Source organism: Phyllostomus hastatus, unplaced genomic scaffold, assembly GCF_019186645.2.
Source record: "Phyllostomus hastatus isolate PE091 unplaced genomic scaffold, TTU_PhHast_1.1 phas_contig_113, whole genome shotgun sequence".
Classification (NCBI taxonomy): Eukaryota; Metazoa; Chordata; class Mammalia; order Chiroptera; family Phyllostomidae; genus Phyllostomus; species Phyllostomus hastatus.
The window spans coordinates 1,728,173-1,752,945 of NW_025333530.1; the positions used below are offsets into that span (position 1 = coordinate 1,728,173).

General features: G+C 36.8%; 1 protein-coding gene across 2 annotated transcripts; it reads right to left on the minus strand.

The window, feature by feature from the left end:
* Nucleotides 1-1,926: 1,926 nt before the first annotated feature.
* Nucleotides 1,927-11,993, minus strand: MSANTD4 (Myb/SANT DNA binding domain containing 4 with coiled-coils). 2 transcript variants are annotated; one of them, XM_045840565.1, is made up of 4 exons: nucleotides 11,880-11,961; nucleotides 10,826-10,917; nucleotides 4,511-5,128; nucleotides 1,927-4,176 (listed from the first exon to the last, which is right to left on the minus strand). In XM_045840565.1, exons 3-4 carry the CDS (start codon nucleotides 4,970-4,972, stop codon nucleotides 3,601-3,603), a joined length of 1,038 nt encoding a protein of 345 aa, XP_045696521.1. In that variant the 5' UTR covers nucleotides 4,973-5,128; nucleotides 10,826-10,917; nucleotides 11,880-11,961; the 3' UTR covers nucleotides 1,927-3,600. The 2 variants fall into 2 exon arrangements, with proteins under 2 accessions (XP_045696521.1, XP_045696531.1); XM_045840575.1 differs by lacking the exon at nucleotides 10,826-10,917 and having other exon boundaries at nucleotides 11,880-11,993.
* Between the last annotated feature and the right edge of the window lie 12,780 nt (nucleotides 11,994-24,773).

Genomic DNA, 24,773 nt, shown 5'->3' on the forward strand with positions numbered 1-24,773 from the left:
CTTCTGGTGCAAGGGGACAGAGTACATCCAAAGAAACAGACTCACATGACACACACATGGCTGCCACGGCCACTCCTATGGTTTAGGAGCAGAGCTCAGACAAGTGAGGAGAGTCATAAGCTGAGCAGACTGATGTTGACTTTAATGTATTTATTCAAAAGCTCCCCAAGGAGACTTTGGAAGATATAATACCAGTTTTATATGATAAAATATTCCAACTTTATTCAGCAGAATTCATTTTAATATTTTTAAATTATGGTAGAGAATGGTAGAAAAGATCAAGTTTCTAGATCTGAAAAAGCTTTGCTCTGTTGATTGTCACACTAAGATAGAAATTGGAAAGATCAAGGACGAAAGCAACATGATCAAAGAAAAAGGGAAGAAAAAGTAGTGGAGTAGTTGGAGAGCAGCTCAACAAGCATTTAATTATCTCAGTAAAAGAAAATCTTAAAAGAACCTTTGCACCTCAATGTTCATAGCAGCACAATTTACAATAGCAAGTGCTGGAAGCAACCTATGTGCCCATCAGCAAATGAATGGATCAGAAAACTATGGTACATTTACACAATGGAATTCTATGCAGCAGAAAGAAAGAAGGAGCTCCTACCCTTTGTGACAGCATGGATGGAGCTGGAAAGCATCATGCTAAGTAAAATAAGCCAAGCAGTGAAAGACAAATACCATATGATCTCACCTCTAACAGGAACCTTAACAACAAAACAAAAAATACAAGCAAAATATGGCCAAAGACACTGAAACAGAGAACAGGCTGACAATGACCAGAGGGGAGAGAAGAGGGAATTTCAGGGGAGAATGGGAAGGGTTTACAGGAACAAATTTAAAGGACACATGGACAAAAACTAGGGTGGGTGTGGAAATGGAAGGGAGGTGGGGAGGAATGGGTGGGTGGGCTGGGATGGGAGTAAAGGACAGAAAACTGTACTTGAACAACTATTAAAATAAAATGTAAATATATATTATATATATATATAAAGAAAATCTTAAAGCAGGACTTTATACTTGATACAAAAGGAAATGGGAAACTAATTTCAGGTAGGACACATTTGTATTATCTTTAAGCTGCTTTCTAGTTTTAAACTGCATTTTCTTATTATTGTTATTGTTGTAGTTAAGCAGGGCATATATATTTGATGGAATAGAGAGAACAATGAGGCTCAGAGACACCTACTGTCCTGCATCACCCAGCTGATAAAGTAAGACTGGACTGGACCTGTGATCTTTCCAATGCTCTGCTCCTCTTCCACTTCTTCATGGCCTGTTTATTCTCACAACACAATAAAAGCAGTACTTTGGGGAAATCTATTCTGGAAAGTGTCATACTGGAGGAAGAAGAAACTGAGACAGAAGACTGCTGAAATACACCTTGCAAATGCCACCATGCTAAGGACTACACGTGAGGCTGGAGAAGGTTGATCTAAAATATCAAAAGACAAGACAGAACTTGATCAACAACTTGGGTAGAATGAGGAAGGCAAAAAACTATGAAGCACAGGCAGGCCAGGTAACATTCAGCCTATTTTATAGATGAGGAAATCAAATCACAGGGTAAGTTAAATGACTTTCACAAGTAGTAAGTGGCAAAGCTACAACATCTAACTATACCTACTAGCTTTCACTACAACTTCTCCTTAGAGCTCTTACATTAAGATCTTGGATCAAGACTGATATGTCATTTTTCATGCATTTAGTTAATTAACAAGGCAGTCTCCATTCTTACAAAAAGTAGGCATAAGATGACTTAGCTCAGGGGTTGTTTTGAGGCATAAATAAAATAATGCATGAAAAGCACACAGCACTATGCGTAACACAAATGTTAGGCCCCCCACCGCCATTCATCATGATAAGATTCTCTTCCAGGCTCAACCCTCATAGCCCATAGCATCACTTGAATAAGCTTTCAGACAGTTAGTGTAGGCAAATTTTATTTCTAGGGTAGAAGCATTTATTTCAGTTATAGAAAAATAACCCTATTTCAAAGTCAAGGTAACTAAACATAAGTATATTTTTTCCTTGTATACCCATACTCCAATATCACATATGATTTCAAAACATTCTTAAATTAACAAGGAACAAATGCAGAATCAAGGTAGTATCTGTCAACAGAAGAGATGTATTAAAGCTACATATGTATCAGCCCTGGAAATCAGAAAGTACAAAGTGATCTCGTGCAGTGATTCTCCACTTTAGTGTGCATTAGAATCACCTGTATTGTGGAAAAGCACCTTCAGGGCATTGAAGGCAAAATCACCAGGTTAAGCAAGTCCTTGGTCTCAGAATAAATACCAGTGGGACTGAAGATAAAAACTCTGTTCCTCAGGAAGGGGTAATGACAAAATACACAATACATAAGATCAGCCACTTATTCACTGTGCAGCTTCTCTGAGCCTCAAATTAAGGAATAAGAGTAGGTGCTATTCTCAAGAATTGTTCTACAGATTAGGTCAGACAGTGCACAATAAGCGCTTCCCTAATTTATAACACACAACTACTATCATCATTATTTCATCATCATCATGATTCAGAGGACATTCTCCCCCCACCCCCACCCCCAAATAGCTGCTATTATTTATCTTAAAAATCAAGTAACCACTCATTGAGTTCAAGCTCATGAACTACTGGTACCACTTTGTTATCATTTTCACTAGCTTCAACCCATTCACTCACCTGAAGATTTCAGTACTTGGTTAAAAAGACAACTTTTTTTTTTCATCTAAGCTATGAAAATGGATTCCAAGAAAAAAGGGAACTAAAGCTTAAAAAGTATGTGTTGCTTCTAAAGCATCATTACTTACATGAATGAACTGCTTTTCAAAGTGACTCATTTTGGACAATCTCTGATGTTCCCTGTGTTGTTTTCTGAATTGGGTTATACATAGAAACATGGACATAAAATACCTATAATCTTCATCACTTCCTAAATTCTATCTACTACACAGTAATGTTTCATAGTTACAGTTTTTTGGCCATTTAAGTAACTACACACATAAATATCTGAGATTTTTAATATTCTGAAACTATAAAACAAAGCTATAGAGGTACACAGTCAGGCTGGGGTAGGGCTTCTCACCCTCAGCAATACTGACATTTTCGGTTGGACAATTCTTTCTTGTGGGGGTTAACCTGTGTGCTGCCGGATGCAGGTTACCCACCTGGCCTTTACCCACCACATACCAGCTGCAACCCGCCCTGCTTCCCAGTGTTGAAAATGAAAACGCCTCTAAACATTGCCAGGTGTCTTCTGGGGGCAAAAATCATCCCCCAGCTGAGAACCACTGAGCTAGAATTTTACAGACATAATTGTAAACTCTGAGTACACAGATTATACACACTTATGTAATTTACTAATATAAGGAGTACAGCATAATAGTTCCTGCTGAACTGTTTAGGCTAGGGCACATATTTTTATATAATATACTACTTAAGTATATAGTTACCCACATATAACTATCTTTTCCTACTGAAAAAAAAACAACATTAAATAAGGGGGAAAAACAGCTAATCCTGTGACCACTTTTATGTTATCTGATTTGGAGAAAAACCTATGGTTTACAAACATTTGTTAATGGAGACCTACAGAAATCACTGCAAGTGTCCTTCCTTCTGAATTCGAAGTCTCTCTTTCTCTACTTGTAAGCGTTCCTTTTCAATCTGCAGCTTTTCCGATTCAAATTTCAAAAACTGTAGCCTATCTTTTTCCAGTTGCAAGCGTTCTCTCTCAAGTTTTAACTTCTCTGTTTCTATGTCCTGTGGCTGAAGTATGGACTTTTCTCCTTGACCAAGTTCATTTTCCAATGACGGTTTCTCTGAGTTGACTATCTGTAACCTCAACTTCTCTCTCTCAATCTGCAGCCGCTCCTTCTCCAACTGAAGCCGCTCGTGCTCCATGTCTAAATGCCGCAGCCTCTCTTTCTCAATCTGCAGCCGCTCCTTTTCTACCTGCAGTCTCTCAGCCTCGATATCCAGCCGTCGTTTTTCCAACTCTAGTTTTTGTTTCTCTATGTTTACAAGCAAATGGGGCTCATCGTAGGCAGACCTCGATGGTGCTGAGTTTAGAGTAAAAAACTCATCAATGTGGGGGAAATCAGGAAGTTCATTTTCCCGCCTGGAATCTGGTATGACTGATGACAATATTTCTTCCTCCTCCTCAATTTCAAACTAAAAAAAAGAATTTTCAGTATTATTTCTGTTTCATGGTTGTTAATTTGTTTAAATATTCCTTAAAATCTTTTTGTACTGAGGATATAAAACCATTTACTTTGAATTTTGAATATTTACAATGAATTAGCTGATGTCACTAATATATAATCAAGAGAAGTATATTTAATTAACAAGATTAATAATATAAAGAACAAGTGGAGTGGCTTTATATGCTAGTTCTAAGTTAGCTTGAATATCTGGGAACTTCTTAACTGCTCCTGTACTATAATTAACTTGCACATCAGAACTGAAGATATTAAATGAATAAAAGGGCTCATAGGTTAATACTTACTTCAGGACTCTGGGGATCTCTTTCTTCCTCTTCCACTTTGACCTCAGTCAAGGATCCACCTGCATCCCTAAAATCTGCCACATTTTGCCAATCAAAATTTGTATCATTTCGGAATCCAATCTTTTCATCTATCTCTTCAGTAAGAGAGTCATCTAAATCGGATGAGGGAAGGGGAAACCCAGAACCAACCAGCTTAATGTTCGCCTTCATTCTCTTTCTCTTCATAAGTGCTCGCCAGTCAAGATATCTTCTTTTCACTTCTGTCCCTGTCCTCTGCTCTCCCTCTCCCACAGCATTCACACACTGTGCAATCTCCTCCCAAGCCATCCGCTTCATGACATTAATTGTTGTATTGAGCTGCTTGGAAAAAATGACTTCTTTCCTTTTGGTAATTTCCTTCAAAAGAGTCTGAGTTTCTTGAACACTAAAATTGCTTTTCCTTTTCCTTTTCAACTGCTTCATTTTTCTAACTTAAATGCAGTTTTTACTGTAAGAGAAGATGTGATGAGAATTTGAGAAATGCTACAAAGTACAAAAACCAAAGACAATCCCTTGTTGGCACTTTGTTTTAAATCAGAGTTTTCTGTCCATTAATAGCAAAGGCAGCCTGGATAATTCCTAAAAAGAAAAAAGTACAAATAAATTAATCTGTAACATCTGCAATGTACCTCAACCCAATAAGCTATATATATATATATTTTATTTTTAATATTTATTTATTTATTTTTTAGCAGGAAGAGAAGGGAGGGAGAAAGAGGAGAGAAATATCAACATATGAAACATCAATCCGTTACCTCTTGTGTGTGCCCCAGCCAGGGACCGAACCCACAACCTATGCATGTGCCCTAATCAGGAATTGAACCAGAGACCTTTCACTTTGCAGCAAGATACCCAACCAATGAGCCATACCAGTCAGGGCAACATACCAAACTTTTTTTAAAAAACACCTCTAAATATGGCTCAAAACTGCCTGCATTTATTTCTGTCCCTGCCAGCACTGTCACTTTCTCACCTGAGCTGCTGTAATGATTCCTAACTAGTTGCCAATATTTGTTCTTAATATACTTCCCACTTCTCCAGCTCCTCCTACCCTACTCTCCCCAATCTATCCTCTCTATTCCCACTACTCTGGCCTTCCTTTAGTCACTCACTCTTGTCCAGCTCTTTCCCTCTTCAGGACATTCATACACACACTTTTCTAGACAGTTCCCTCTGCCTACAATTGTTGTTTTGTTTGTTTCCTTCTTGGCCTAATTCCTCCTCATGCTTCAGCTCCCAGATTTGACATCCCTTCCTCAGGAAAGCCTTTCCTGACACATCAAATCACTCTACAGAGTGTCGGGCACATGGCAGGCACAGCATAATTTTTCAATGAAGGAATGGGCCACTTTGCCAAAATCATCACTAGTTTGAGATATAAAAAAAAAAATTCAGATTCTGGAGAATAATTTTAGAGGAACACTGAAAGGCTGTGCTACAAAATCAATAAAATTAAGAAATAACTATAAGGCAATGTAATTTGGTCAAAGAAATGGCAACTACTTATATTTTATTATTTCCCAAATAATTAAAACTTATTTTTGGGTTAAGCCTACACATAAACTCTAAGCTTGGAATAAAATTTCCCAAAATAATAAAAGTACTGGGAAGAAACCACAGAATTAAAGGGGTAACATAAAAGTGGCAAGGATTTTCCCCAGCCACCCCACCTAATTAATCTGTTAAAGAAAAAGATCACCAATTAAAATAGAAAATATATATATAATTCTTAAACCTTGTGGAGACCAACACAAGTTTTCATGGTTTGCCATTGAAATTCTGTCCTTCAGTGCTCACCAAATCCAAACCACCCTAAAACTCCCCCTCCTTCAATCCAAACCACCTATAAACAAAAGATCCTAACACCAAACAAAACTAAGTTGAATACTATATTTGTTTCCAACCAATGTTTGTAATTATTTGCCTTTCTCTGAAGAACTCCTTAGTACTTTGTCATGTCCTACCTGGGGTGTCCAACCTTTTGGTGTCTCTGGGCCACACTAGAAGAAAAAGAGTTGTCTTGGGCCACACATTAAATACTATAAAAAACTAATATGCAAAAAAAATGTTTTAAGTAAATTCACAATTTTGTGTTGGGCAGCAGGCCACGGGTTGGACACCCCTGTCAGACCAAGCCATTTTAATAGCAAAGTAGAAGATCATGATATAGCCAAGCAAACTATACTTGGATACGCCATGAAATTAATTTCAAAATATTCATGTCAAAACTTTAATATAAATTCTGAATGGGAAAGATCCTCTTGTAAACCTTTTAGATGGATGCAAGACAGAATGCCTCTCCAATTTCCAGAACTCATACTGTCAAAGCATCAAAAAGGGTATATGCACCTGAAACTTGTTAGAAAGATAAAACTTTTCATGCCCATCCTAGACCAACTGACTCAGAAACTCTAGGGTAGGACCTAGTAACCTGTGCTTCAATAAGCCTTCCGGATGATTCTAATGCATACTAAAATTTGAGAACCACTGTGCTAGACCCACCCCAGGATAAGGCAAATGCTTAACACACCTGATCTTGTGGACAAGAGCAAGATCAAGCCTGAAACAAGTGCACCTGTGATTGGTAGAATCTACAGCATGACCTCAGTCCTTCATTACAATAGTGATGGACATGTGGTTTTCTGTGTTCTAGCCTTTGCATTATGGGAAGGAAGAGTATGAAGTTGGAGATGTTCAGTAAATCTTTTCCTTAGAAAAGAGATTTTAAAAGCAGGTAATGGAAGACAAGGGCTCAGGAAGTATAAGGGTTATGCACGTAAGCCATGTTTTTTACTTCAAATTCACTCACTGATCACTGTGACAGAGCCGACTTTTCCTCCCCTACAGAATGAGAGGGCCCTTCTAAGTCCTAAACAGAAAAGACTCAAACAATGATAAAAAAATATTTGTGCATTTTTAAAATTAAATTTAGTTAGCCTTACTCAATTGTTATATCTTGCTTCAGTAGAAGATACTATTTGAATTGTCAGTTACTAGAGAAATATTTTTCACATTGATAAAATTTTTAAATTGGCCAATATTACAAACCAGTGTAGAGTGAAACCTAACTAGCTAGCTGAAGTTTCAAGGTGTTTTTCTGTCCATACACAGACCCTATCTAAACCTTCCACATACATAAGAATCTGTTCTTTTTGAACATCTACTAAAAGACTTGAATCTCAAAATTTACCACTGTGCCTATCAAGTAGGAGGTAAAAATAGAACTTAAAATAAGAAGGTGATTGGGGGTGGGAAAGAGTGGAATGAAACAAAATAACTCAAGGAAGGTAAGGTAGCAAAACTGAAACTTCTATGGGTGAAGCATATGCTTAAAAAGGCAGCCCAAATTGATACAGGCAAGAAGCAGCTTATGAAGATTAAGTAAAAACTTTACATAAACTACCCACCCCATAACAATGCCAAAGAACATAGCAGTCAACAAAATCTGAAAAGAAAATTTTAAGTAAATGGGTTATATTGCTACTTAGGCAGTACGACCTATGATGAGCAGGTTATTAGATACATTTTTAAATGGAAATCAGCAGGTTAGATGTCCTTAAAAATAAAAGAGTTAAAGTCATATCAAATTAAATACTTACAATGTATTAAGAATGATTTTTTGTTTCCAAAAGATTTTTATATTGTAAGGTCTCAGACTATTTAGTTTATTGAACCATTTACAAAGCACTATCATATTTTTAAGGCAAAAACATGGCAGAAGTACAAATATTCATCAATAGGATACTGAGTGAATAAACTATACCACAGCCACATAATGGAATATATGTGATAAATGCCATATGAGAATATGAATATGGCTTAATGCAACATTATTCCTGTGCAAATGCTAAAGTTAATGAAGCCAAAATCAGAAAGGGAATATGTATGTACATCTAGGTGTGTGTACACACTCAAAGAAGCTCAATTTTCAACTTCTACAAACAATACGCTATGATCTGCAACAGGTTACCACACTCTGCCCAACCACCAGCTCTAGGGGTCACATGCAGAGTTATTTCTGCCTCAGCCACATAGCTGTTTGGTAGGCCAGAGTACACCGGTTTTATTTTACTTTGAGATGATTAACATTATGTTACAAGTATACTTATAAGGATTTTAATTACAGAAACATATACTTTTTAAAGCCCCACAAATATCCACAAATCTTTGACAACTTAAAAAAAAATCAAAATACACTTATCTGGTTAGAAACCCTATATAAAGATACAAAACAAAGTGGAAATTTCTCTCTACCACCAATGTAATATTAATAATTTCCTGGGATTCCAGAAAATCATATATTTGCAACAGCATACATGTACCCATGAACACACATTATATATTACATATAACATGAATATGTATCAATTCCATTCACATATGTAACTTAAAAAGCAGTGACTGCTAAAATGTAGAGATGTAGAAGTATACAGAAGTGAAAAAATTAATTGAAAGCAGAAAAATAAAATGTCTACAAATGATTCTATAAAGGAAATCAAGAGTCAAAGAGGAAATCGTGGATGTAAAAATTTACCGGCCTCTACTATAAAATATAATCAAGAAATAAAGAATAATTATGAAATTCTGAAGATACTGAAAAATTATGAAAGTCTGAAGAGCAGTGTCTCTCAAACTTTATGTTTATGAATTGCCTGGAGCTCTTCTTAAAATAAGATTCCAATTCAGTAGGTCTGGAGGGGGTCCAGCAATTCTACATTTCTGACAAACACCTACATGATGCTAATGCTGCTCATCCTTGAACTACACCTTGAATAACAAGGATTTTCACTAGTATAGCACTATCCAACAGAAAAATGTGATCCACATATATACTGATAATTTAAGTTTTTTCTAGTAGCAAAAACAGTCAAAGAAAACAAAAGATGTAAAGCAAAAACAAAAGATGGAATTACTTTTAACACATTTAACCCATATATTCTTAATCCAATTAAGAATCTCACAAGGCAGAAGATATAGTAAGTCCACAACAAATACCAGCTATTATCCATCTTCTAGTAAAGTGTTGGACACAGTAAGTGAGTATTTCTTCACTGAATAATGGGAATATAAGAAAAGTACAAGATAAGTACTAACAAAGTACACTGGTGTTAAAAAAAGTAGAAATTTCTGGTGGGATCGAGGATATTATCAAAAGAAATACACATTTGATTTGGATCTTATAAAACAAATAGATTAATAAGGGACAGAAATAAAAGAATCTAGGTTGAGGTCAAACGCCAGTATATCTTTAAGGCTGGCTCAGTAAGACCTTGTACTTTGCTAGTAGAAAACTTACTACAAGAAACAAATGTATGTGAAAATCCACATATTTTTGAAATTCAAGCAGATTACCTCCTATATGGAAGTAATGTTACATCATAATATATAAAGTATAATATATAAGTATATAATAAATGATTACAATTGTCAAGAAAATCCTAATTTATGCAGATATCCACCATCAGATTTTGCTGCTCTTAGACTATGAGATCAATTTAGTAACTGGACTGTGGCAAACTTATTGGTACCTGGCAGAAATAACAGTCCTCTTAAAACTATGCCTGAGTCAACATATTTTTTTAAATTTTGGCAGCAGTCATTGTTATTTGCATGTCCTATTTTTTCCAACAATTTGTAACTCCATTCTACCTCACTAAAGTGGTATCCTCTTTGTCCGTGCCTGTTCTATGCTAAACTGATGGACTATTTCATTAACCAAATACACTTTAACACAGTTTTAACCTCACTGAAATTGATATGGCATTGTATCTTAGATTTCTAGTCAGTCATGGCTTAATTGTGTAAAACTCCTTTGACAGCTTCTGATTAACATTAGAAAGTACCAAAATGAATGCACCCTGAGTTTAAATTCGGCAGCTACGCTTGCAGGGATGGAAAGTAACCTTTATTTCCAGGAATGTGCTTTTTTCCTATTCTCTTCTTTACATTTTGATACTCATAAAACAGAGCTTGAGTTTTCTGTCATCTGTTACCCAGTACTTTACTTAAATATTTGTTGAGCTGATACTATATACCAGGCTAATATTCTTGGTGCTGGGGCTATAATGCCTCATAACATGTGAGGATGCTCTTTTAGATGTTGAATACTATCCCTTTTATATTAGTGGTCATCCCTATCTTTACCAAAGGTAGCTGCAACTGATAAAAATTTATAGATCTTCCATGCCCAATCACAGAGAACGGCGATTTTTCCTAATCCCATTTCACAGTCATACTTTACTGGGTGCATATGAGTATAATAAATAATTCACTTACATTATCCTTATGAAGATGATGTACCGCCAAAGGCATATTATATAACCAGGCTTTTTTTTTCTTTCAAGAACACAGAATGAGGTTCCTAAATACTGCATAAGATCAGATTAAAAGGTCAGAGTAAGATCAGGCAGTAAATTCTGGGTCCAAAAAAATTGGGGTGTGGGGGGGTAAATTCATTAGGCTATTCAAGAAGCACCACAAAATCTACATGCTTCCCCCCTGCCACCTATGTTCTTATAGGACAGCGATTTTTAACCCATGTGCTGGCACAATGGTGTGCAGCAAGAATTTTTAAAACATGCGATACCTGACTATTCAGTCAAGGGCACTGACCTCTTTTCCCTTAAATTCTCAAATTAAAACAAAGAAAAAGAAAAGAAAAGACAGACAACACAATAGCCACCTGGTGTAAATGAATTATACATACTTTCTTTTTTTGGTCAGGTGAGCAAAAATATGTTTTTATTTGCCACACAATTTTGATAGTTTATATGTGCCATGAGATGAAAAAGGTTGAAAATCGCTGTTGTAGGAAATTAACTTCCCTGCCTAATAAAATGCTCTTCCTAAAACTTGTGGTGATTAAATAAAGTTTACTTAAGGTCGCCAGTCATCAGACTAATGAAGCATCCTTCACTCCCTCCTTGCTGCTTCCCTTGGGACGGCCCAGCCACAATCCCTGGGAAGAATCCAGGAGAGCTGAATTCCTAGGAGGCCTCCCAGGATCAGGGAGCAGGGGGAGCGCACCTGACTCGGTCACAACGCTGTGGCTGCACCTGGTGGGAGATGAGGCAACCAGCAAAATCCTCTCTCTGGATACTGAATTAGAGTCCCCATCAAGCGATGGCAAACTTCTGCAATCCTGTTTCAGTACCCCGGGCCTTGCCCACCCTCCCAGGTCAGGCTGCAGCCCCGACTGGTACTTCTCCCTAGCGTCGTAGTCCTGCTACGCCGCAGAGCCAGAGCTACAGCCCGCAGCTGTGTTGCGGGTAAAGGGACAGCCACCTGCCGCTGACCCCGTCCGAACCTTCCCCGCTTCGAGGACACCCACCGTCGAAGGAGCCTCCGCGTCCTTTGGGACAGAAACGCACACCTGCAACCCTGCGGCACCACCGCCCGGTAGCCTCTAAGGGGATAGGAAAAAAAGATGCTTCATTGATTCCCCGCCCCCCTACTCGCCCGCCCCCTTACCACCGCCTATTGGGTGGCGCGGCTGCAGCTCTTTTGATACGGCTCGTCCATTGGCTCATTTGGTACAGCCTTTCTGGCTGACGGCCCGCCTCAGGCCTGGCCTCACAATAGGAGTCGAATCCCAAAGCGGTTCCGGGTTAGTGCCCTGGAATTCCTGCCCCTTGTGATTCACGGCCTCCATTGTATGCTCAGTCTTTGGTGCCCAGCCGTGTCAGTCAAGTGTGCTCTAGCAAAGCATTGGATCTTTACGATCAGCCCGCTCTGTTGCTCTGCCTGATTGGGACACTGGCTGCTCCATCTCCAAACTCTGCTTTTGTCCTTGACCCTCAACTTTTAAAAGGACAAAGAGGAAGTGGGACTCTGGGGTTGCTTACACTGGTTCCTAGCACTGCCTCTGCTCAGTCAACTGCGACCTAGTTTGTCCTCAACCATTTCTTGAGGCTTCCCTTCCCAAGGTTACTGATGATTTTCTTACAGATAAATCTAAGCATCGCTTCTCAGTCCTCATCCTACTTAACTCCTCAAAAAAACATTTTGACTTGTTGACTATTTCTTCATTGTTCTCCATAATATATACTTCTCCTGGTTTTCCTCCCTCTAGGTCTTCTTTTCTGTTCCCCTTTGCAGTTGCCTCCTTCGTTGCCATCGCTAGTTCTGTTACTAATAGGTTTGCCTCCCCATTGCAGAATTCTATTGAGATCCTGCATTATAGCCGTAGCCTTCTTACTGGTCTCAGTGTCCTGCCAGCTCCTTTGTAGCCCATCCTTCACACTGTAGCTAGAACAGAGTGCTTCAAGTTCTTTAATGGAATCACACTCATCTTACGATAAAGTACAAAGTGTTTACAAAAGTGACTTCTGCTTTTCCCTCAGGCTTTATCTTTCACTAACATTCTCTCTCTTCCCTCTTTATTTTTTCCTTACCCCAATTCCTTTGCTTCGATCAGTTCTTAGACTGACAGTTACTTTGGGACTTAGTTTGCACTGAGTTGTTTTCCCTGGAAAGATTTCTCGCAGCTTCTTCCCTGCTGTGCCTAGGATTCCTTTAAGAAGTCAGTTTCTGGCCCTGGCTGGCGTAGCTCAGTGGATTGAGCTCTGGCTGTGAACCAAAAGCATCGCAGGTTCTATTCCCAGTCAGGGCATGTGCTTGGGTTGTGGGCCAGGTCCCCAGTGGGGGCCACATGAGAGGCAACCATACATTGGTATTACAACCTGAACTGGATTCATATATTTAAAAAAAAAAAAAAAGAGTGATAGATCCTACTAATAAAGCCTGAAAAAAATGACAAAACTAGTCAGTTAAATTGGAGGGTTCTCTATTTCTGGTTACCAGTCTGATCTATCCTCCAACAAACTATTGAAAGAGAGAAATTTAGGCTCTGGCTGGCATAGCTCACTGGATTGAGCGCGGGCTTGCGAACCAAAATGTCGCAGGTTCATTCCTAGCCAGGGTACATTCCTGGGTTGCAGGCCATAACCCCCAGCAACCACACATTGATGTCTCTCTCTCCCCCCCCCCATCTCCCTCCCTTCCCTCTCCAAAAATAAATAAATAAAATCTTAAAAAAAAAAGAAAGAAATTTTATCTTCAGTGAAACAGAGAAAGATTCATGTTAGAATTTCTGAAAGAAATTCTAAAAGAACCTTCTGAAAGAAGGTTCCACACATGTACCAGTGCACAGTAACTGTTTTATTTGAGGGGGTTAAGTGTACCTTATTGTTTCACCTCAGTAGAAGTTCTTTTTTTCGGGAGAAGAATTTAAAATCCCAAGACTTCCCCTGATATGCAGAAATTGATTTAGAAGCAAATAGGTTTAACTATCAGGAGGTTTAAAATTGCACTTATTTAACAAATATTTATTGAGTCCCTGCTGTGTGCAGGCATTGTTTTAAGTCCTGGGGATAAAAGAGTGACTAAAACAGGCACAATTCCTTGCCTTTAAGGAATGTAGTATTTTACATGGAATATAAAAATAAAAAAGATAACTAAGAATACAAAAAAAAAGAAGTCAGTTTTTGAAAGAAGTCATTCTTTCTTTCCATTCACCCTATCTCCATTTCCAAGTTTTCCCTCTAATGTAGATTTATGAAGTAAAAGATAGGATGCTCGGTTAGCTTTAATGTTCAGATAAATAATTTTTAGTATAAGCATGCCCCATGCTTATTAGCATGTGTATATTTATTTGTTAAATCTGGCAGTGCTACTGCAGCATGCTTCCACCACAGTCAGTACCTTTCTTCTTACAGCTTTGTCACATGTTCCATGTGGGTGGGTCTTTCTTGTTCACTGTTGTAATTTCTTTGCCTAGCACAACACCTGGATATGATAGACACTCAAAAGAGATATGGTAAATAAATAATGGAATATTCTGGATGACTGGTGAATCCTTGGTGGCTATTCCTGGAGGAACTCTCTTTAAAAAATAAGAAGTATTTATGAAATATTCTTTTTGAAATGTAGTGATTAGTCTTTCAGATTTTTACATGACTTTATGAGTGAAGCATGTCTATACTTTTGCCCAAGTAGAACAAAAAAGAACACTTTCATTAGAAAAACATGAGAACCTATGTTTTATAATTTTGTTTTTTGTGTGTGGTGGATGGTTTTTGGGTGAGTGCCATCAGATAGTAAGAGAACTATCTATCCCCATTATGACCAGACACTTTTCTGTCCCCTTGCACAGTGTGTTCACCACTTGAATCTATTTATTTGCTTCAGTAATAAGGATAAGGCCTAGAATGAGTAAGTTCAGAACCTTCTGCTTTTGTATCATGAACACCCGACAAGACAGATTGAAGGTAATCCAAAATGCCTAATATTAGTACCCCATTACCAACCTGATAATCTGTTTATTGATGTGGTTTTTGTTAATATTAATTGTAGGCTAGAGATTTGACACACACTTATTCTAGAACTGACCTGTCTAAATGCAGCTGCCACGAGTCCGATGAGCCAGCACAACCAAGTAACTGAATTTTAATTGTATTTTATTTTAATTAAAAAACATATTCAATTCAGTGACTAGATAACTTCTAAGTATGTTTAGAAAACTTGAATTATGTGAATCTACTTTTTCAACTAAGTTTTTTTGAAATCCAAGTACAAATCGAATATTTCTGATAAAAAATTACCATCTAAATTGAGATGTGTTGTAAGTGTAAAAATACACAGGATTTTAGAGATTTATAAAAATGCAAAACATATCATTGATAATTTTTATATTGATACTAAATTTAAATAATAATGTTCTGTGTAATTAGGTTAAGGAAAATATGTTATTAAAATTAATTTTTTCCTGTAATTTTTTTTTACTTTTTAAAGTGAAGCTAACAGGAAATTTAAACTTATACATGTGGTTTGTATTATATTTCTGTTAGATGGTTCTGTTCTAGACTGTGCCTGGCTGCCGCTTATTAAAAGTCTTAGAATGAGAACATAATAGTTAACTAAAATATTTCTATATCATAGCTTATTTAACCAAAGGGAAAGTAAATCACTTTCCCATCTTTTCTTCAAACTCATTTTAGTTAAGAATAAAACAAGCCAATGAACACATTATAACTGACATACGTCCAATTACATTTAACTGTATCATGCTGTTTTCAATCTCCATTTTTGCCTTTTCACCTGCTTTTTTCTCCTTCCTTTGACATGCCCTGCTTCTCCCAGTCTTGTCCTTATGACACACTCTTATTCTCCTTCAAAACCTGCTCTTTCCTGACGACCTTAGAACAGATTTTCCTTTTTCAAATGAATTTTATGCTTATTCATATTCTATTTAGATAGCATTCTGTGTTGCCATTACCTTTTACATTTTTATCTCTAGCACCCAGCACATTACCTGTCACTTAGGCTGGCAAAAACATATTTGATGAATTGAACTGAATGCTGACAAGATAAAACTCACTCTGTCCTCTGTGGTGTTCCGTCAAATTATTTGCAATTTTTACCATCAGGTAAATTATAATGGTTTGAAAATGACATTGAAAACTTCTAACCAGCAAATTTCATGTTTCTAAAAAATTTACATTGAGGGGAAAGAGAGTATGGCTCCTATATATATTGTTACAATTATTTTTCTTTAGATTTTATTTTTCTTGTAAATGGGAAAAATAGGTGATGTCAGAACACGAGTTATTTAAAAATGGTAGCATTATAGTAAGAGGTAGCATTGGTAGACTCTAGTTTCAAAGGTCAGCCTGGTATCAAATTTTGAGAAGTCAAATTGTTTTTGCATTTCAACCAGCAACAACTATGGTTAGTTTGCCATTTTTGTTTATGGTGGGAGATCTGATTTCTATTGGAATAGTATATGAAATAGTATGGGACAGTGGTTATTAGGAGAATCACTAACAATACTTCTTCAAAATCATCCTGTTCTTTTCAATACCTATAAATAAAGTTGCCCATGGAAGAAATAGAGCAATTGTAAATCTATTTTTGTACTTTGGAACATGTGCCCTGGCAACTTCCTATTTGAATCTCATTTTTAAAAATCACTTTCAGTAAACATACGTTTTTGGTTTGTCTCTCTTTGGTAGTCAAAGAGGCTTCTTGTTGAGTAACAATTTTAACAATTTTGTAGGATGACCACCTGTTTCTTTGAGTCCCCTACAGAATGAATTTTATTTATGCAAAATAACCTGTATTTTAGACCACTCCATCCTATATATATCTTGCATATTTAGTGAAAATTGATCTAGCTTTTTTTGCATGTGTCAACAGGAAAACATATGCATGCATTTCATGTTAGTAATAAAAATCATACTGTTTTCTTATTTTGAGAAATCACTGTGACTTTTTGTCACCTCTTGGTTATGTTTATGTATGTACATTCCTGAATTCCCTTCATAATAATTGTACAGATTTTTGAGTTAGGAGCTTTTCATTTATTGACCAGATCTCTTTCTTCAACTCACTTTAAAAAATAAATATTGAATACTATTCTGTGCAGAGTACTGACCTAAGGGCTTCATATACATCAATTTATTTAATTATTACAATAACCTTATGTAGGAATTACAAGTATTCTTCACATTTTTAGATGAAGAAACTGAGGCAAAATGATGTTAAGTTCTTTTCCAAGGTCCCACAGTTAGTAAATGGCAGAGTAGAGTGTAAACCGAGATAGTCTATACACTTGAACCCCACAATGCACTGTCACTCAGAATGGATGTGCTTGCTACCTCCAAGATTACTTTAAAGGTGGCCAAAACATTTGAAAAGATTTTAATGGAGCTGGGGAACAACAAAACTCCCCCTGCAAAACACTGTCTTTCTCCTAACATTTGTTGGACTGTGTTGTAAGCTCCTTAAAGGCAAGGATCATGTCACTTGTCTTTATTTCCCAGCACCTAGCACAGACCTTGCATTTAATGTTTATTCCCAAATAAATTTAGATTTTTGGGCTTTAGAATAGACGTCATATAATTTCTTTGAAACAGTAGCCTTAGTCAAGGAATCTATCATTGGTTAGCCGCTGACTGAAAGCTTTTCTGTACTGGATTGTCTGTTGCTTTTACTTCTTCACTAATAACCATGGAATAAGATTTACACAACAGCCTGCTTTGTCCAAATGCAAAGTTCTTTTTTTTTCAGTTTTATTTTTATTGTTTATGCTGTTACAGTTCCTACTTTTTCTCCCTTTCGTGACCTCCACCCAGGCCCACACTCTTCCCACCCCAAGCCAATTCCTATATTGTTGTCTATGTCCCTGGGTTGTGAATAATGTTCTTTGGTTAATCCCTTCACCATCTTTCCTCCCATCCCATCCCCTCCTTTCCTGCACCTGTCAGTCTGTTTTATATATCTAAGCTTCTGTTACTATTTTGTTCATTGACTTACTGTGTTCATTAGATACCACATATAAATGAGATATGGTATTTTTCTTTTACTGATGTTTAATTCACTTAGCATAATTTTCTTCAGGTCCATAGGCAAATTTCTTGATTTTTTCTTTTTTTAAAAGTATATTTTATTGATTATGCTATTACAATTGTCCCATTTTTTCTCCCCTTTATTCCCCTCTGCCCTGAACCTCTGTCCCACCAGCATTTTCCACCCCTTAGTTCATGTCCATGGGTCATACATATAAGTTTTTTTACTTCTCCATTTATTATGCTATTCTTAACCTCCACCTGTCTATTTTGTACCTACAAGTTATTCTTCTTATTCCCTGTACCTTTTTCCCCATTCTCCCTCCTCACTCTCCCCACTGATAACCCTCCATGTGATCTCCATTTCTGTGGTTCTGTTCCTGTTCTAGTTGTTTCTTAGTTTGTTTTTGTTTTGTTTTGTTTTGTTTTTGGTTTGGGTTTTTAGGTTCATTTGTTGATAGTTGTAAGTCCGCTGTCATTTCACTGTTCATAGATTTGAACTTCTTTTTCTTACATAAGTTCCTTTAATATTTCACATAATAAGAGCTTGGTGATGATGAACTCCTTTAGCTTGACCTTATCTGGGAAGCATTTTATCTGTCCTTCCATTCTAAATGATAGCTTTGGTGGATAGAGTAATCTTGATGTAGGTCCTTGCCTTTCAAGATTTTGAGTACTTCTTTCCAGGTCCTTCTTGCCTGAAAGGTTTCTTTTCAGAAATCAGCTGAGATTCCTATGGGAACTCCTTTGTAGGTAACTGTCTCCTTTTCTATTGCTGCTTTTAAGATTCTCTCCTTACCTTTCATCCTGGATAATGTAATTATGATGTGCCTTGTGTTGTGCTTCCTTGTGTCCAACTTCTTTGGGACTCTCTGAGCTTCCTGGACTTCCTGGAAGTCTATTTCCTCTGCCAGATAGGGAAAATTGTCCTTCATTATTTTTTCAAATAAGTTTTCAATTTCTTGCTCTTCCTCTTCTCCTTCTGGCACACCTATGATTCAGATGTTGGAACATTTAAAGTTGTCCCAGAGGTTACTAAGCCTCTCGTCATTTTTTTGAATTCTTGTTTCTTTATTCTGTTCTGATTGAATGTTTATTTCTTCCTTCTGCTCCAAATCATTGATTTAAGTCCTGGTTGCCTCCCCTTCACATTGGTTCCCTGTATATTTTCCTTTACTTCACTTGTGTATCCTTCACTTTTTCCTCTATTTTGTGACCATATTCAGCCATTTCTGTGAGCATCCTGATTACCAGTGTTTTGAACTCTACATCTGATAGGTTGGCCATCTCTTCATAATTTAGTTCTGTTTTTTGAGTTTTGATCTGTTCTTTCATTTGGGCCATATTTCATGTCTCACCATACCAATTACGTTGTAAGGGGTGGAGCTTTAGGTGTTCGCCAAGGTGGGGCAACACACTTCACAGTATTGTGGCACTGTATGTGAGGGATGGGCCCGAGAGGGAACAATGCCATTTGCTCGACTCTTGTCCAGCTTTTAGTCACTTCCCCCGCTACTCAGAAGCAAATTGGGCCCTTCTGGTGCTGATTCCTGGGTGGGTGGATTTGTGTATGTTCTAGGACCCTGTGAGTCTCTCTAATGAACTCTGCTGTGAGTCTGGAAGCTCCTCCCCACTACTGTAACCCCCACAGGTTTTTAGAGTCAGAGGTTTTGAGACTTTCTTTTCCTGCACTGGAACCCAGGGTTGTATGGTCTGTCTCACTCCCCAATTGTTTCTCCTGATTTATCCACATGAAAATGTGGGACCACCAGCTGCTTCCTTGCCAGCCTGGTCTGCCAGCCACCACCTTGGGGTGTGTCCTCTCCTCTCCTACCAGTCTGGATGAATGTTTCTTCTTTAACTCCTTGGTTTTTGGACTTCCATACAGTTGGATTTTCTGGAAGTTCTGGTTGTTTTTTGTTTTTAAATATGTTGTTGTCCTCCTTTTGGTTGTGTAACGAGGCAAAGTGTATCTACCTATGACTCCATCTTGGCCAGAAGTTCTACTGATCTTTTTTCTATTGAGATTATTTGTTTATGGGGAGTCATAGTGGCTGTGCTCGATATACATTGACAATAATACAAATGTAAATATAAACCTGAGTTGTCCTAGCAAACCAACCTTTGGTTTCTTAATTCATTTAAATTCTTATGAGACAGAAGATGTCACTCCTGGGAAGAATTTCTGGGTTGTTCAACTACAGAACCAAGAGAAAAGGCAAAGGAGGCACAGAAAAAGTGGAGAAAAAAGCATTTCACAAGATCTAGAAACAGTGAATTCCTCAAGTTTTAACCTACAAACACTGTCTTTATACCATTTAACACATTATACTATATATATATGAATTATGAATCCAATAATGAAAATACAGATTTAAATTATAGTTAACAGGATAATATGGGGGATCATGGTAATGAATCATTTTTCAAAATAATTTCTAACTTCCTAATAAGATAAATCAAAGAGTATTTCATTATTATACTTTTATTTATAACCTGTATTCTTTTACTCTGTTCTCAGGTTATCTTGTTATCTCCATTTTACAAAAGACAAAGCAGGTCTAGAGTGGTATGCAACTTGTGCAGTCACTAATTAGTGGTCAATCTGAGACTACATCATGACTCTATTAGCTTCTACTCTGAGTTCTCTTCACCATACCGTATTCTACTTTAAAGGGTCATGTTCTATCACTTTAAATAGTATGTTTTTCTATACCAAATCATTTGATATCTTGGAAACTTCATGACTTGAGAAACAAAATGTAAAAACAAAATAGACCCACATTGTGTACCATTCCCATAATTCCTAGCTTGAAAGTATAACAACCACTGTACTAGGTAAATGCTTACTAAGTACTGGACACTATTAAGTGCTTTGCACATATTATGTCTTTAAAGGAATTTAAAGTTAGGGAGAGTTAGGACATACCACCATTTTTGGAAAAAGAAAAAGGAAGCTCAGGAAAGTCAGGAGGCTCACTCAAACCACATAGCAAGGAAGTGGAGGAGATGATATTTATCTCCCTTGGACTCCAGCCCTGTGCTTCACCTAGCTATTATGAAGACTTTCTGAGCAATTTTCCTAAATTACTATAGAGATGAATATACTTTTAGAAATCAATGGCAACTTACATAGCTGTTGATAATTCCAAAGTTGATAATATATCAGTAACCCCTATAGCCTAAGCTATAGGTCATATAAAACATCCCTCTCAGAAATTTAAGCTCTGTGTCCTTTCAGATCCCTCTGTCTACCTCTCCATATTTTTTTATTCTTATACTACCCCTAATTCTATTACATTATCACTAACTTTCTTTTTCAATATTCCTTCTTTTACATTGCATTCTCACTACTCTCTTCCTATTGTATTTAAAGATTTTATTTATTTATCTTTAGAGAGAGGGGAAGGGAGGGAGAAAGAGAGGGAGAGAAACTTTAATGTGTGCTTGTCTCTCACAAGCCCCCTCCTGGAGACCCAGCCTGTAACCCAGACATGTACCCTGACTGGAAATCAAACCAGTAACCCTTTGGTTCACAGGCCAGCACTCAATTCACTGAACCACACCAGCCAGGGCTACTCTCTTCCTATTATTCTTTCTAAATCTCTTCCTACCTTTTTCCATTAACCAAAAATGTATAGCTGAAGTATGTTTCTACTATTACAAATAGTGATTTAATAGTAATGTAATAATATACTGGTTTCTAATCACAAGTGTAAAAGTAGATGAATAGATCGTAATAATATTTTCTTAAGTACACACAAAAAAATCCTCAAATTCCCAATTTCTTTACTAATTTTTGTGGCTCTTAGTTGCCATTAGTTTATTATTTCTCCTAAAAGGAAATAAAAATGGTTTTCCTTACCTATTAATATTTGGCATTAGTCTCAACATACCATAAATTAAAGCTATTTTATACATGCTTAAAAAGCTGATTTTTAATAGCAAAAGAATTGTTTTACTTTAGTTATACTTTGAGGTTTTTCTCTATATTTTTTACATTTCAAGCATTTTTTCAATTTGACTAAAGTACAACAAAGTGTTGTACATTTCAAGCATTTTTTCAATTTGACTAAAGTACAACAAAGTGTTGTACAACAAAGTGTTGTGCCTCATCTGTCTTAGTTTTAGAAAACATCCTCATCACATGCATGAGTTGTACTGGCCCTCCCTCTTTCTTGGGGGCTTGAAAGGGACTTTATTTTAATAGAATTTGGAAATGGTGTCAGAATCTACAGTTTCATTACTATAGCAACAGAGAATGGGAAGACTAAATGTCAAATGCATTCAGTGTTGCCATAGTGACAGCCAGTTACTTTATCAAATATGTTTACTGTTCCATTCTAGTCAGTTTTTAAAATATGCTCATCCATATGAATGCTCAAAAGGGGGGAAAAAAAGTACAGAATCACTAAAGAAAGAAAGAAGCCCTTCAAGAGATGAAATCAATTTGTTTTGCTATTATTTAATAAGAAACAGAGTTCATAGAAAGGCTATAAGGGAAATAGAAATTCTCATTTCTGTTCAAAAAAGTATTCTTCCTATTTGCAGTCAGAGAAATTAAAGCATGGGGTTTAAGGCATGTCTGTATTGTCATTTCATGCTATTTCAAACCATTTTTTCCTGAGCTTCTGAAAATAGGGAATTCTGCCACTTTGAAATGGAAAACATTTTCTTTTTAAGCAGTAGCACTTGAGGGCACATGGCTGCCCATGAACTGATCCTTAGACAAAATCATTAGAGCAGGCAATAATTTATTCTAGCCCCTTATCTTCCTTTCCTTTCAGCAGCCTCTTCCCCTTGCTGATAAAACATTCTCATTGTAGTAACTCATCAAGGTCCCCCACTTCCCACAACTTAAGGAGTGGCCTTGATTTGTGCCTTTCTCTTTCTCTTCCCTTAGTCATTCCCACAAGACTAAAGCTAGGGAGGACAGGAGCCATGTTCACTTTCACATTTAAAATATATTTTTTAGTACAGTGCCTGGCTTGTAGGAGGACATAATAATTATTAATTAAATGAATGAGCTCCCATCAAACAATGTCTTTCGTTTTAGTCTCTCTAAGACTATTAAGTGGCTCAAAACAAAATTCAAAGTAATGTGTGAATCGGTAACAGTGGCCTAATGGGTCATCTTTCTGAAAGCACACTCTACTTTAGAAATGACGGATATTTATAGGTTCATTTAAAACATGGTTTTTGGAAAGTCAAGATGCAATTATTCTACAGAAACATTGTGTTAACTATTTCTGGGTTGACAAGCAAAAATACATACAATGCCAATTGTGCCTGAGCTATAAAAATAAAGTGGTATATAGAAATAAATTATGTACCACTTCGATAATTTCTAGTACCTTTTATAAAATAATTCAAATTGTTTAAATTTAGCTTCCATTTTAAGATTTTGACAGCTTATCTCCACCTGACAATAATTGTAATTCTGGTAACAGAACACATGGTATCAGTAATGTGTTGGCTAACTATATTTCTGTAGTAAGCAGGACAATGTTTTTTTGAAAGATGTCCACGTCCTAATTCCCAGAACATAGGAATATGCTTATGTTATCTTATGTGGTATAACAGACTTTCCATATGTGATAAAAGATCTCAAGGTGAGGAAATTGTTCGGGATTATCTTGGTGGGCCCAATTTAATTACCAGGGTCCTTGTAAGTTAAAGAGGGGGGAGGAGCATGTCAGAGAAGACTTGACCAACCATTGCTGGCTTTGAAGAGAGAGTAAGGGAACCATGAACCAAGGAGAGTGGGCAGGCTCTAGAAATTGTAAAGTGTAAAGAAATGAATTTTAATATGGTAACTCCAATGTTGGAATTCTGACCTCAAGAACAGTAAAAGAATATGTTTGTATTGTTTTAAGCCACCAATTTCATGCAGCCATAATTTTTTTACAGCAGCCATAGGAAACTAATGCAACTTCCACATTTACATAGAGGAAATGAGCTCTCTAGGAGCAATGGTTCTAATTTTAATTTGGCCAACTTCCATGTTAAAATTCTTCCCTCAGCCACTATAGCTATCCTTACTTTCTACTGAGCAGAACTTCAATCACATTGAAAATGTACGAAGTAACAATAAAAATGAGAAATAGCAATCATTAGAAGACAAAAAAAGCAAAAGTAAAAATCTCATGAGTATATTAACAAGTTAATAGCAATCAAAAACCACAACCAAGTCAAACCAACACAAATGACTTATTAATAACAATTCTCTCTCTAGAAATCATTGGTGATTCCAATGATCTGCATATGCCTGTGCACAAAAAGAAAGCTTGCATTGGGTTGGGCAAAAAGTTCATTTGGGTTTTTCCATAAGATTGTTCTAATAGTGCTTAGTTGGCTTTAAGTTCATTTGAAACAATTTTGTTAAATCCTATTATGACAGCTATCATATCAGCGTGCATTTTTAAAAGATTTTTATTTATTTATTTTTAGAGAGGGAGAAAGAGAGAGAGAGAAACATCAATGTGCGGTTGCTGGGGACTGTGGCCTGCAATCCAGGCATGTGCCCTGACTGGGAATTGAACCTGCGATGCTTTGGTTCACAGCCCACACTCAATCCACTGAGCTATGCCAGCCAGGGCTTCAGCATGCATTTTTAAAAAAATTATCAAAATTGGTGAATATTTGTGTAGCCATTTTAATATTGAAGATGGAAGAAAATACATGACATTTTCAACATATTATGCTTTATTATTTCAAGAAAGGTAAAAACACAACTAAAATGCAAGAAAAGATTTATGCATTGTATGGAGAAGACACTGTGATGATCAAACATGTCAAATGTGGCTTGTGAAGTTTCATGCTAGAGGTTTCTCATTGGACAACACCCCACAGTCACATAGACCAGCTAAAATTGAAAG

Bases quoted from the DNA above. Each gene is read 5' to 3' on its own strand.
- MSANTD4 (XM_045840575.1), bottom strand. From the start codon at position 4,972: ATGAAGCAGTTGAAAAGGAAAAGGAAAAGCAATTTTAGTGTTCAAGAA. The intron at 4,177-4,510 runs GTAAGTATTAAC...TCTTTTTTTTAG, and splicing joins GAGATCCCCAGAGTCCTGAA to TTTGAAATTGAGGAGGAGGA.